The sequence below is a fragment of the Tympanuchus pallidicinctus genome, unplaced genomic scaffold (assembly GCF_026119805.1).
Source record: "Tympanuchus pallidicinctus isolate F22 unplaced genomic scaffold, pur_lepc_1.0 scaffold2, whole genome shotgun sequence".
Classification (NCBI taxonomy): Eukaryota; Metazoa; Chordata; class Aves; order Galliformes; family Phasianidae; genus Tympanuchus; species Tympanuchus pallidicinctus.
In genome coordinates, this window is record NW_026294721.1 from 1,681,579 (window position 1) to 1,693,835 (window position 12,257).

The 12,257-nt window shown below is 45.4% G+C and overlaps 1 protein-coding gene across 1 annotated transcript in view; it reads left to right on the top strand.

Annotated features, from left to right (window-relative positions):
* The first annotated feature begins 518 nt into the window (after positions 1-518).
* Positions 519-12,257, top strand: part of DNAAF9 (dynein axonemal assembly factor 9) — a 67,387-nt gene continuing 55,648 nt past the window's right edge. The window contains exons 1-2 of the mRNA XM_052681833.1: positions 519-663; positions 7,833-7,912. Coding sequence (XP_052537793.1) covers positions 578-663; positions 7,833-7,912 — 166 coding nt within the window. The 5' untranslated portion in view covers positions 519-577. The remainder of the gene's footprint in view (positions 664-7,832; positions 7,913-12,257) is intronic.

Consider the following 12,257-nt stretch of genomic DNA (forward strand, 5'->3'; position numbering starts at 1 on the left):
GAAGGACGCGCTCCGCGCCAGCGCAGGGACGCACAGCTGACGGGTTCCAAAACACGCCGTCGTTTGTTTCTTTTCAAAAAAAAAAAAAAAAAAAACCAAAAAAAAAAAACAAACCCGTGCCCAAGGGGACGGAGAAACCGCAGCCGCAGCCAATCGGTGCCCAAGCGGCCCAGCAGCCCGCGGGGGACTGGAGGGGGGGGGGAGTAGACGGGAGGGGAGGTGTGTGTGTGTGGTGAGACGCGCCCCTGTGAGGCGGAACGGGCGCTGCGCCGAGGGCAAGCGTTGGATGAGTCCATTCTCCCCGTGGGGGGGGGGAGAGGATGTGAGGAAAGAAGCCATCTTTCCCGCAGCGTTTGTGCCAAGCTGACGAAATCTTCCCAGTTCTGCATCGAACTTAAGGCTGTGCTGAGTTCTACAAGGAAACCGAGGCTGCTGCCGTGCGGTGCTGCGGGGAGCGGCTTATCTGCCTTCCCGGTCTTTCCCCCCCCTTCACTCCCCCGTTCTGAGGTAGTACGCGCCGGGCGCAGTGGCCGCAGTGCTGCCGGCTCCGCCGCCCGAGCGCTGCATCGCCGTCGCTATGGCGCTGTGCGGCCGCTCGCTTCTCCTCCGGCCGTCCCCGCGTCCCTCAACGCGCCGCCCCAGGGCCGCCGAGGCGTTCGTCAGGTAGCGGGCACTCCGCAGGGATGTGCTAGCGACGGGTTTGGGGGGCGTTTGGTGAACGCCGGGAGATGGGGAGTGTAATTTGGGGAGCAGAAGCAGAGGCAGGTGGGGGCAGGAAGGCAGGGATATTCGCTCTTTTAGCTCTGCTGTCCTGTTTCTGAACAGGAGAGGGATGCGGGGCTGTGTTTGGTGATGGTGTTGGCTTGCCTGGAGTTCAGGTGTCAGCTCAGGTGTCGGTCGGTCACTGGAGCAGTGTTTCTTTTTAAAGGCTCAAGGTGTGTGTGTGCGTGTTAAGCTGTAGTGTATTACCTGCAGTATTTCGCTGTCACAGATTGCAGCCCAGGGCAACGAGGACAGCAAACATTTATAGTATAGTATAATGTAGTATAGTGGGTGTGGAAGCACCCACTGGTGTAAAATCAAGCAATATGCTGCAGGTTGCCAGCAAACAACCAGCTGGCCATGCTAAACGGCTATGTAGGAACTGCAGGCTTTTGGTTTTGCTCAAGGAGGGAATAAAAGTGCTTTTGCTTCGCAGACAACGTGCATGTGAAGGGAGAAATTGGGCACTAAGAGAAATGGAAGTCGTTCTGTTTGCCTGAGATAGGTGAATATGGCTGCTGGGTGATGGCTGTGTTCCTTCTCAGCCTGTGCTTAGAAAGCAAATTGATCACAGGAGGGAAAGAAAAAAAGGAGGATCGACTGTTTTCAAACATATATATATATGTGTGTTTAATAAATCCATTGCTTGCTTGTTTAGAAAGAGCTTAGAATTTGGAGAGCATCTTGCAATTCATAATCGGTAGCAAAACACCCAACAGGCAGGAAAAACAAACAAAAACCCAGCAGAAACTGGAAGAGAAAATGGTTTCCACTCAAGCCCCTTTCTTTTCTGAGCCATTTCTGTAATTTGAGATCCTGTTTCAGAGTTGTCATGAGAACGTTCAGTGAACATCTGCAAGCTTTCAAGCTCCGCTGGGAGATCTGGACAGCATCTGCAATTTGGTGTGTTTGTAGGAGGCATGTCATCTGTTCTCTTTTTTTTTTCCCTCTCCAGCATTGGTTCTTATGCTGCCTTTTTGCAGCCCAGATGGAGGCAGGGAGGTCGGTGTTTGCAATAAATTTCCCCAGCGGTCAGCAGATACCAGGCAGTTAATAAAAATAACTTAAAACAAAACAATCCGTTACCCTCCCTTCCTCCTCCCCCCTCTGAATCCCAAACAGGAATGGAAAAATTCTTAAGACTATATAAAGAATAGGGAAATGGACAGAGATGATTCTTGGAGTTCTTCCACCTGGTGGTTCGGAGTTCTGGTGCACTGTATGATGTGCTGGGAGCTGGTTGACCACAAGGACCCTCAGCATTGCAACAACAAAAGGAAGAATGAAAGTTCTGCAACAAAAAAAAGAAAAGAGGAAAAATCACCCCTTAACTAAAAGATGAGTAATGCCCAAAGAAGGATATGCCTTTTTAGAAGATGATGTCATGCTTCGTGTGTCTGTGTTTTGCAGTGAATGAGTGTTTTAATTGAGAATACATGCATTTCTGAACAAAGCCTCCATTAGATAGCACCATCTAAAATCCGTGTGAGCTTGTTAATTTTGCATTACCTTTGTGTGAAATAGAGTGGGCAGATCCCTGTTGTTAGTTACCCACGTTTGCAACAGATGCACAGCAAGAACTAATCTGTGTTATGTGTGGGGAAGTGCAAAATGAGTACTTGGGCTCATTTTACATTGTCTCTGCCTGTATACCTAATATTAAACCGTTCTGGTTTTAATCACCGAGTGGTGAAGTGTGTGGGTTTTTTTCCTACAGCTTCAGAGGAGCAGTCAGTGGGGTGTTTGGGAGAGTAGTGCTGCAGGAGTGGAAGAGCTGCTGTGGTTTCCCAACCAATTGTAGCTGGGGACATCTCTGTGTTGAAAGATTAACAGTTTGTATCCATGTGTTCCTCGTGTACTTACACCGGGGTTCAGGATTTGTAATAGCTTGTCTCACCTAATTATTTTTAATCACAGAATGTTTTGGGTTGGAAGGGACCCCACAGATCATCATGTTCCAACCCCTCTGCTATAGGCCACTAAGAGGTTGGTAAAGAGAGGTTTTTATTTAAAGGAGCTCTCTCTTTTTTAGTTATGCAGAGAAGGACCTCAAGTTGAGGTCTCCCCAGAGCCTTCTCTTCTCCTTCATTGTGGCCTTCCAGTACTTGAAGGGAGCATATAAACAGGAGGGGGAACGGCTGTTTGTGAGTGTGGATAGTGATAGGACAAGGGGGAATGGTTTTAAACTGAGACAGGGGAGGTTTAGGTTGGATATTAGGAGGAAGTTTTTCACTCAGAGGGCGGTGAAGCACTGGAACAGGTTGCCCAAGGAGGCTGTGGATGCCCCATCCCTGCAGGCATTCAAGGCTGGATGTGGCTCTGGGCAGCCTGGGCTGCTGATTGGTGACTGTGCACACAGCAGGGGTTTGGAACTGGATGAGCATTGTGCTCCTTTTCAACCCAGGCCATTCTATGATTCAAGGGGTGATGGAGAAGATGAGAAGTTCCCAAATTTAGGTGCTTCCTACCTTACTGGAGATCTAAGATGTTTTAGGGTCTGTTGACTACCAGGCTGCGACCAAAGTTGGAAAGGATGTGGTGCTGTGTGGTTGATAGAAGTGGAAAGATAGAGCAAAAAGGAAAAGTCATCAAGGAAACGAGTCGAGCTATGAGATGAACTCAGCTGTATGTGGTGCTCCTGCTACCATTAGCTCTTGGAGGTCATTGGGCTCAAGATGATGGAGTGCATTCTGGTTTGGTACTGTGTGGCCACATGGCTGCAGTGCTGATGCTCCAATAATGGGCTCTGAAACTGAATTCAGTCTCAGGAAAGTAAATTTAGTTTTGTAGCACTTCTGATTTCAGAACATGATAAAGCATGGTCTTCTGTCTGCTTACAGTGAATAAGTGTTTGGGTTGGATTTGTCCACATAACATAAGTAGAAGAACACAACAGAAGTCAAGAAGCAAGGAGTTTGATCCTGTATAATGCACGTTGAGTTGAAGTTTGTTCCTCCAGATCCAGTTTAAATACTAATTAATTAACATTGCTGGGTATACTGTTTCTAAAGGTGGTGGATCTCCTACTTGCGATGAAATTGCCTGTGTTCATTGTAGGTAAACTCTGAAAATAGGTGGGAAATTGTGTTGAGTTGAAGGTGAGCGAGCTCCATTGTCTTTTGTGCAGTAAAACAGAATTATTTTTGTGAATTAAGAAGAGGAAAAAAGCCACGAGTCTTACTGAAGCTGGATATTAAATTTCAAATAGACTGCTTTTGAAATTGATGGATTTCTGAGAGCCTTTAGCACAGCCTTGTTTCTGGTTTCTCTTTTCGTAAATGTTTTAAGCTGGGGATTCGTGTCAGACTGTGGGAAATGCAGTGCTCTGCTCTGCACAGAAAACAGCATTGGAAGGTCAGCAAAGAAACCTTGCAAAGAACAAACTTGATTTATTTTATTTCTGGCGACTAGAGTGGAAACAGATGGTAGTAGCAGCCAGCTCACTGGGAGCGAGAGCTGGGAGAAAGGAGGAGCCGTTCCTTCTTTCCTTTGTATTTAATTGAGTTAAAACTGTATCTTTCTTAGGTAGCCAGCCTGTATCTATTCAAATCATTGATTGCTGATGTGGAGGTTTGCTGGGTCTTGCCAGGGGGAGTCTCGGTGTTCCCCCATGTTGGCTGCTCTCTGTTCAGGCTTTATCACGTGTGGGTTTTTAGCCTTTGTGGGGGAGGAGTGTAACATCTGCCAATATGGAGCAAAACATGCTCAGCTCAGTGCTGCCCTGAAATCACATCCATCACCCCGACAGCACGGAAACCACAGCTGTGCCATCCCAGACATTGGCAGAGATGAACCTGGAACTGATAGGAGATCGATGCTGATGATGCTGCCTTCGTGCCATAGGGTCACAACAAGAAAAGAAGCTTGTGCACAGAATGAATTCAGCTGGTAGCAAGGAGTGCAATAAAGCACCGTGGAAACATGAATTAAATGGATGTTAAATACGGTGTGGCATCATTTTAAAAACGTATTTGTGGTTGTTTTTTTTTCTGATTGAGAAAGGCACAGTTGTTAATTGTGTTCATTTGCTGGCACGCACAGCTTGTGTCTCTCAGTAGATTGTGAGAGGCAGTGCTGTTACAAAGGCATTTTGCATAATCAGTATGAAGACGTGTGAACAGATGAGCATTTCTAATTCTTAGAAGTTAATGATTATCATTCTTCCCCCCCTTTTTGGCATCTACTCTGAGATCAAGCCACTACGGTAACAAACAATTTCTTAATTGGCCTAAGCACGCGTTGTTGCCAGATGCTGCCCTGCACTGTGGTTTGCCTTCTGACCCCCCCTACATCAGCAGTCAGGTCAGCTTGCTGATGACTGAAAGCATTATATATTTTTTTAATCCCTTGCTCTAGCGTTTGTTTGGATCCATAAGCTCATCTGACTTGACACGTGGCTTCAAGATCGTTAGCACAGATACAAAGGGAGAGACAGAGCCTTGCAGCAACGAGGGCTCTTATTCTGGCATAAAGCAAGGTAGAAATTGCATCTGCTGTTAAAAATTGTGTGGTGGAAGCATTCTCCCTTCACCTACATCAATTCCTTACCTGCTTTGAAGGCAACATTGGCTGCCTGTGCTTGCTTTCTGGGCGTGTTTATAGTAGACATAGTTAAGTAACTTGCAGCTCAGGTCTTGTCCGAAGCTTGCTGAAGTCCAAGAATTATGGATTGCCCTAGAAGAGCTCAGTAGGTTGTGCTTTCAAACGTGCCTGATGCTCATCTTCAGCCTTGAGCTGCTGTAACATGAAGCTGCGGTCACATATCAATAAAAATCTTTTACAGGGAGGGTGGTGAGGAGCCCACTGGAACGGGCTGCCCAGGAAGGTGGTGGAGTCACAGACCCTGGAGGTGTTCAAGGAACGTTTGCATTCTGTATTGAGAGTTATTGGTTTAGTGAGTGGTTTAGTGGTTTAGTGAGAGCTATTGGTGATAGGTAGATGGTTGGACTGGATGATCTTGAAGGTTTTTTCCAACCTTGGTGATTCTGTGATTCTGCAAGGCGCTGGAACAGGTTGCCCAGAGATGTGGGTGCTCTATCCGTGGAGACTTTCAAGGCCAGGTTGGGTCAGGCCCTGGGCAGCCTGATGTAGTCATGGTTTCCCTGTTCATTGCAGGGGAGTTGGACTGATGGCCTCCAGAGGATCCTTCCAATTCTAAGGATTCTGTGATTCTATGTGGACATCAGAGTCTTCAAGGAGAGCATCCCAAAACCCAAAGGGTCCTACTGCTTTTCAAAGGGCATTCTTCATTGCAATCCAAGGAATTGTGGATGCCCCATCCCTGGAGGTATTCGAAGCCAGGCTGGATGTGGCTCTGGGCAGCCTGGTCTGCTGGTTGGCAGCCCTGCACATAGCAGGAGGTTGGAACTGGGTGAGCATTCTGGTCCTTTTCAACCCAGGCCGTTCTATGATTCTGTTTGTAATCGTGTTACTGGGGCAAAATGGAAGACTCAGTTCCCTACGTACAGCACTCCCTTTGGAGGTGGGGAAAGTCAGGGGTTTTGTTCCCAGGGCCATTGGTGTGTTTTTGTCAGATGACTGCTTAATGTGAAATGCAAGAAACTGCCATTTTTTTTCTCTGACTTCATACACAGTTCAGCCTGTATTGTTTAAAAGCGTGTAGTGAAGATTTCTAATGATTCCCTTCAGTGTTTCTGAATAACATCTTTCTTCAGACACAGAAGTTGCCTGTTTTTAATGTCAGCCTTTCAATGTAACGATTGATGCACACTTCAAATGATGTCGAAAATATCTCAGAAGCTTTTTCAAAGATTTCTTTCATAGAAACCACCTCTTTAACTGAGGCAAGGAAAAACGTCCTGCCAAAGACTGTTGAATGTTAAAGGCTGAAATAAACGTGTCTATGGTCTTATATTTTGTTATGAAGTAACATAGAGTCTGACCTGTATGTTTCCCTTTCGTGCTCTTCTCTGCTCTTTGCATGGGCACGTAATGCTGCTTTTTCTTGACAGAGGATGAACCTATTTGGTCAGGTCTGCCTTTTGTTGGAGCTGAGCGTGTCAATTGATCATAGAATGGCCTGGGTTGCAAAGGACCACAGTGCTCATCCAGTTCCAACCCCCTGCTGTGTGCAGGGTCACCAACCAGCAGACCAGGCTGCCCAGAGCCACATCCAGCCTGGCCTTGAATGCCTGCAGGGATGGGGCATCCACAGCCTCCTTGGGCAACCTGTTCCAGTGCCTCACCACCCTCTGTGTGAAAAACTTCCTCCTAATCTCTCTCCTTTACTGTTCATCTGAGTGTTTGAATGGCATTTAGATGAGCTATAACGTCATCTAATGACATCTTTCATCTCTTTCCTGTCTTTCAGAGAAAGTAGGGCTTGATAATTGTAGTCTCACTAAATAGATATATTTGCTTTTTACTTAAGTAACTGTGAAAACAGGAATACTCCATGTTGCTTTCTTGCTTATTTCTGTATATCATAAATTTAGCTCAGTTGAAGAGCTAAAGGTTACTTGGGAAAGGTGAGGGAAATGTTCCAGGTGTCTCATTTGGTATAGGAGGGGAAAGTTCGTGTAAACTTGTGTTAAGTATTATTCATTCTGAACATGTTTTGTGCTGGGTTTTATATGAGCTGGAAACCCAGTCATGTAAGTGATGTCTGTTACTGTGTCATGCAGAAGCAAATATGTAGTAAAAAGTTGGACTCTTTTTGAGTTGAGCTTTTGTTATGAGAGTATTGGTTTCTGCTTTCCCCAGTGTGGACTAAGTAAATCTGGAATGTGTCTGTGTATGTAGTAACACAGGGTGGAAGTGGTCTGATGGTGCTGGGGGTGTTTGAGTTCTCTCCCATCTTCTGCAAACCCCTCTTGGGCTGTCAGAACCACTGCAATCCCTTTTCTCATCACCTCTACCTGGGCTTCTCCTGTCCAGCAATGCTTTGCTACCTGCTTGTAAGGTAGAGCAAGGAGCACTGCTGGCTTGGTGCAGGGAAACATGAACAGAAGTTCTTGCTGGAGGTGAGAGATTAACCAGGGCACGTGCTTAAAAACAAAAGTTATAGGTTATAGTTTTCTCTTTAAGGACCAATTCTCTTTCTTTTGCAGCTGCAGCCGCCTGCGAAACATTCAGAGCATCCTGACACAAAGCAGCAAATCTCAACCTGATGGAATCCTTTGCATTTTAGGTTAGTGTTATTTTTTTTCCCCCTCTTTCTTCTTCTCATTGTATTAAGATGCCGTGAATTTCAGAAACAGTAACGTAATCTACTTTTGTTGCCCATTGTTCTTCAGCAAGCAGACATCGATCTGATAATTAAACTCTCTGATCCCTAAAAGAGTTCTTAGGTCTATTTGCTAATTTTGGGCGTGCTTAGTGCAATAATAACATTATCAATTCTCTTTTCCAAGCCTTGAGAAAATTCAGTGGCTGGAGGAAAGAAGGAATCTTTCTCCATCTCCACACTGGAAAAAAGATAGGAGAACTTAATCTATTTGGGACAAAAAGTCAGCTATCCGGGTGACGTTTTGGTGTAAAGAGGTAAAGGCTGGTGTGTTGCAGGCTGGTTATTCCATGAATGCAGGGAAGTAAAGGGACTGGAGAGGACCCTATGAGTGCCTAGTAATGATGATGTGCTTGGTTATGGAGAGCAGTGGTTGAGAACAAGCATGGCTTTTCACCCTGCTTGGCTTACAGAGGGAAATGGGATACATGATTTGCATTAAGAAGTGATACTAGGCAGAATTTCCTGCCGTGGCCTGTTTAATATATATCTGTCTGTCTATCTATCTATCTGTCTATATATGGATATATATTTCTAATGGTGCAGCAAGAACAAAAGAACACAGACTGGAAAGGGTGGTCCTTGAGAGCAGCCCTGCAGAGAAAGACCTGGGGGTCTTGGTAGATGAAAAGCGTAACATGAGCCAGCAGTATGTCCTTGCAGCTCAGAAAGCAAATGGGATCCTGGGCTCCGTCAGAGGAAGAGTGGGCAGCAGGGACAGGGAGGTGATTGTCCCCTTCTACTCTGCCATGTGAGGCCCCATCTGCAGCACTGCATCCAGGTCTGGAGCCCCCAGTACAAGAAAGACAGGGAGCTGCTGGGGAGGGTTCGGAAGAGAGCTACAAAGATGATCAGGGGACTGGAGCATCTTCCCTATAAAGACCTCCCTGAGGGAGCTGGGCTTGTTCAGCCTGGAGAAAAGAAGGCTGCGGGGTGACCTCATTGCAGCCTGCAGTACCTAAAGGGAGCCTACAGACAGGAGGGGAGTCAACTCTGTGAAAGGGTTGATAACAGCAGGACAAGGGGAGATAGTTTGAAGTTGAGGGAGGGAAGATTGAGGTTGGATGTGAGGGGGAAGTTCTTGAGAGAGAGAGTGGTGAGGTGCTGGAACAGCTGCCCAGAGAGGCTGTGGATGCCCCGTCCATCCCTGGAGGGAGGTGTTGAAGGCCAGGTTGGATGGGGTCCTGGGCAGCCTGGTCTGGTATGAAATGTGGAGGTTGGTGGCCCTGCATGTGGCAGAGGGTTGGAGCTTCATGATCCTTGAGGTCCCTTCCAACCTGTTCATTCTGTGATTCTGTGCAGAAGACTTGAAGTTTTCTTGGGCCACAAAAGAAATAGTAGAACCTACTTCTTTTTAGGTTGATGTTGTCTGTATATTATAACTCTTCCTAACCCACATTTCCTACTGTAATAGTTTGAGGTCTAAGGTTAGTAGTAGCTTCACAGCTAGAAGATCTATAAAGGTAGTTGTGTCAATGGAATTTAATTATGCAAGATAAAGATCTTGGTTTTGCTTTTGCTGCCAGCCTGACTTCATAAAATGCATCAAGTTGTGCCATCTCTGCCATTGGCTCTGCATTACTCCCTGACTATTGGTAATGCTAAAGCTGCACTAAGTCCCAAGCAAAAGATTGACCTGTTTTATTGAAAAACATCAGTTAAAAGGAATCTCTTTGAGTAAGCCCCAGAGTAATGTGGAATGTTTAAGACCATGCATAAGACCATACCTCTTAATAAGCATTTCTCTTATGGAAGTATAGGAAGTGTTTTGTTGTTAAACTTGTGCTCTGCATTAATCTCTTTCTGCATCCACAATGAGACTGTTGTCTAATCTGACCTGACTAATATAGTCTGAAGAATTTCTCACATAACTTCTGGTTAAGCAAGAATGTCTTTCTTACAAATGCTTTAAAACAGTCTTCGAATTCATACTTGGCTTGACAAAAATGTCTTGATTTCTCCTGACATTTGTACAAAGCAGATAATCTTACACTTTTTCAGCAGTCAGCACATGTTATATTTTTTCCTGGCTATATTTAATGACCTGGGCTTAATGGATTTCTCTTGCCCCAGCTTTAGTTTGGCTAATTACAAATAATCCTGGGTCTGATATTTTAAAGTATTGAACGGTGGCATTGTGCACTCTTTGCTGGGGACAAAGGCATTGCAAGTGACAGTAAAAAGGAACGTGGAGGTCAGGGGAGAAGAGATGTGTGTCAGATGTGTCTTCAGAAACCTCAGTGGGGCTGTGTTGCTGTTCAGTCTGTTAAGAAAACAGTATATTGACCTACCTAAATTACACTGTCGCTTTTAAAAATAAACTGTGTTGCTCACAGTTTACCTTTTAGCTCTCTGTTAAATTGATCTGATTCCCAAGGATGTGTGTTTGGTTTCAGTAGGTTGTATCTGTAAATCTGTCTGTAGGTTGTAGCTCTTCTGATTGATCTGTAGTTTGATCTATCGTGTAGATAATACATTTTAATGGACTTTGACGTTTACTTTTCCTATCCCCTTCAGGGACAGTAAATCTTGCATGGCAGTTCCACAGCTATGTGATGGTTTTGAATGGCTGGCAAAAGGTGACCTGTCCGTTTTCTCCTTCCTGTACTCCTGTGGGCATTCAGCATGTTACAGAACAGCTCTTGGTTTTGCTGCAGAAGGGCATGCCACAAATGCTTGGCTAGGACACAGAAAGCAGCGCTTCTTCTCCCTCTAGGTTGTTTTTGTCAGCTTAGCAACTGGGAAATGGCAAATATGTGAGATGGCAGGGCTGAGTAACCTTTTGTTGCTGAAGAAGGTGTCTGAATCTGTCCCTGGTCTGCTCCTCTTTATTTTTTTTGCATCAGTTCTTGTGTTCTTCTGATATCTTGCACGCAGTGCATCTTGCTGAGCTGACAGGCTTTCCATACCTGCCTGGCCCTCAGCCTGTTTGATGAACTGAATCAGCTTGGAGAGGCCAGATAAGCACTGGTTGCAGCACTGGCTGTTGGGCAGCAGTGGGCTGCTGGCCTGAGTTCACTGTCTAGCAACGCCCTTGTGATGAGTTGGGAACAGAGATTACTACATTTGCAGCTCTGCTGGAGCCAGACGGTGGGTTTCCTACTTGCTGGCCTTCCCCATTGTTCTCTTGAGGGCTCCTGATAGACTTTTTGGATGCATCTTATCTTTGTCATTGTCTCGTTTCCTGTTTATTTTCCACTGTACGTAATGTTCCTTTAACTCCATCTGTAGAATAGCGCTAAATCCACAGCATGAAAAATCCTGGCTAAAAAAGAGCTGGTGCATGTGGATGCTTCTCTCAAACTCTTCCAATGATTACTGCACCTTTTTAATAAGGACATTTCTCATTTTTCCTCTGATTTTTTTTTTATTTTATTTTTCTCCCAGATTTCTTATTCCTCCTTTTTCCTACTAACTCTGTTACTTTCTTTGCCTGTCCCTGCTGCTCAGCATCTGGGCTCCTTAGGCCTTGTGACCACAGTCACGAGCCTGGCTGGATGGAAGTGGCTGTGACTTTTGCCCCTTTTCCTTTGCTCAGCCCACAGTTGGTGATGTCTTGTCAGATTAGTGTTGGGTATGGTAAGAGATGTTTGCTTGTGGAACATCAGTTTTCTCCTTGCAGAACAACTGATCTAACAGCTTGCTGTCACTGAAGGGGACCATCCTAACTCTTGCTTTGTTCTCAATTGATCGCTCATCTGATTGCCTTCAAAAGATGCTTCAGTTAGGCAAGTCAGCAGTAAACCAGATTATCTTCAGCGCATTGTGTGTGCCAGCTTTCAAATGCTATCCTGGATTTCAAGGTGACTGATTACATTTCAATAGTTCTCAGGAGCAGAGGGCTGGTTGCTTCCTGGGAGGGAGCACGGAGGACTGAGTCTGAGGATTGTTTAGCTGAGTCGTATTTGTGCTGTGACCTGAGTTCCAGATGAGCTGCCAAGGCTCCCTTTTGTCAGGGAACACCTCCTAATGTGCAGAATTGGAGCATCGTGGAATGGTTTCAGTCGGGTCACCTAATTCCAATTTGTGTACCATGTATTTGGACAGAATACCTTTTTTATTATTTGTTTGAAGTTTGCAGTGGCTTTCTGGTGACTCAGGGATTATACTGTAATACTTGCAAGATAGTGTTTAATCATGTATTCCAAAGCAGGAGATTTAGGTCACAGGATTAGTTTGTTAGGAGGCTTCAATCAAGAGCATATTTGTTAAAATGAGCACTGCATGCGACAGATGTCACGTTTGTATC